This window comes from Balaenoptera acutorostrata, chromosome 4 (genome assembly GCF_949987535.1).
Source record: "Balaenoptera acutorostrata chromosome 4, mBalAcu1.1, whole genome shotgun sequence".
Classification (NCBI taxonomy): domain Eukaryota; kingdom Metazoa; phylum Chordata; class Mammalia; order Artiodactyla; family Balaenopteridae; genus Balaenoptera; species Balaenoptera acutorostrata.
This window is the reverse complement of record NC_080067.1, coordinates 37,468,356-37,470,163: the sequence shown is the minus strand read 5'-3', so window position 1 is coordinate 37,470,163 and position 1,808 is coordinate 37,468,356. Positions and strand designations below refer to the sequence as shown.

General features: G+C 41.9%; 1 protein-coding gene across 1 annotated transcript; it reads left to right on the top strand.

Annotated features, from left to right (window-relative positions):
• The first annotated feature begins 648 nt into the window (after positions 1-648).
• On the top strand, positions 649-1,111 carry LOC103016832 (60S ribosomal protein L22-like). The gene has a single exon (XM_057545370.1). It carries the CDS (start codon positions 665-667, stop codon positions 1,049-1,051), a length of 387 nt encoding a protein of 128 aa, XP_057401353.1. The 5' UTR covers positions 649-664; the 3' UTR covers positions 1,052-1,111.
• Positions 1,112-1,808: the final 697 nt, after the last annotated feature.

The following is a 1,808-nucleotide window of genomic DNA, read 5'->3' as shown; positions in this document are numbered from 1 at the left end:
GCTTCTTTGCCGAGAAGCTGATCTCTACTCACCACATTACTAGGCTCTCTTGCCCTCCTCCTTCTGGTTGAATTCAGCCAATGGATGTACCAGCATTAAGATAGAGAAGAGAGAATTTGGAGTATTTATTTTACCCCCTTCATCCTGTCAGGGCACAGTTTAGGAAGTAACAGGATTCCCCTCCCTACAGCTGCAGATCCTCTCTGCCTGTTTTTCTTCCTCAGACATAGCACTGACCAAGTTCCAGTAACACGGTTCTTCTTGCCTTTCAGGTCTAGAGGTGGCAATGGCTTCCTACCATCACCAACCTATAGGTGCTTTCCTGGTTGGTTCCTAATTATTTCAACACCTCTCAATCATTCCTTCATTAAATCACCTGGAACTGATCCTTTTAAATGCACCATCTCAGGCAGACCTTACTCTCAACATCTACATCAGTTCTGTCGTGCAAACAGATTATACATGTTAATTTGAAAGTGACATATTAGAAGCTGTACAGTTTCAGAGGGAACACGAAAGTGGAAAATTATAGAAGATGTCCTAGGCTAGGGGAATCAAGAATCACAGCTCAGAGGAAGTGATTATTGGACTGAGACTTGAAAGAAGAGTAGGACTTTATGGGTATTTAAAAGAGAGGTTGCACTTTTCTGCCTCCACTGCGGCGATGGCGCCAGTGAAAAAGCTTGTGGTGAAGGGGGGCAAAAACAAGAAGCAGGTCCTGAAGTTTACTCTTGACTGTACCCATCCTGTAGAAGATGGAATCATGAATGCGGCCAATTTTGAGCAGTTTCTTCAGGAAAGAATCAAAGTGAATGGAAAAGCTGGGAATCTCGGAGGAGGTGTTGTAACAATCGAAAGAAGCAAAAGCAAGATCACTGTAACTTCCGAGGTGCCTTTTTCCAAAAGGCATTTGAAATATCTCACCAAAAAATATTTGAAGAAGAATAATCTCCGTGATTGGTTACGCGTAGTTGCTAACAGCAAAGAAAGTTACGAATTACGTTACTTCCAGATTAATCAAGATGAAGAAGAGGAGGAAGATGAGGATTGAAACTCAGTTATCTGGAGTATTTTGTATGAATTCTTAAATAAAATTTAGGAAACAAAAAAAGAGAGGTTGCAAATGGAAAAGGCATGGAAGTCAGAGGAAGAGTATTGTATTCTCGGAGCTCCATGTGGTATGCTATCTGGGAGATGTGAGCTGGAAGGGCTGGGAAAGGGGATGGTGAAGGACTATAATAGAAGGAGCCAGAGAGAAGCCATCAAAAGATGACAAAGGGCACCATAAGGAATGGTGACTTGAAATATGACTCCTGAAGAAGAAGAAAAAAAAACTTTTTTAGCATGGCAATCAAGTCTTTCAGGTATCTGTACTTTTTCCTACCCACATTACTGATTCTTTTTCTTCTGGAAACAATTTTCGTGGTTTTTCTCTAAGGAACAGGCTCACGCTTGGTACCAGCCCATGTAAAGTAAATGGCATTGACTGTCCTCACACTCTGACATCGGTGTAATGTGACCAAGGTCTGGCAAGCAAGTTTAATCCTTTTCCTTTGCTACGGTGACTGGTTCAAAGATGGGCATGTAACTCTAGCCAGCCAATAAGACTTATTTCTGGACATTTTAAACTCTGCTTTTGCTGAGATTGGCTATCGAAGAGACTGAGCTCTGATGACATCCTCAGAGTCTCTGACTCCAGCTATGTCTGAACCCTTATCTCTGTTCTTTTCACTTACTGAGCCAACAAATTCTTAGATTTCTCTCACTTGCAGCTACAGAGTCTTTTACATCAGGAGGGAAACTCTGGA

Bases quoted from the DNA above. Each gene is read 5' to 3' on its own strand.
- LOC103016832 (XM_057545370.1), top strand. From the start codon at position 665: ATGGCGCCAGTGAAAAAGCTTGTGGTGAAGGGGGGCAAAAACAAGAAG.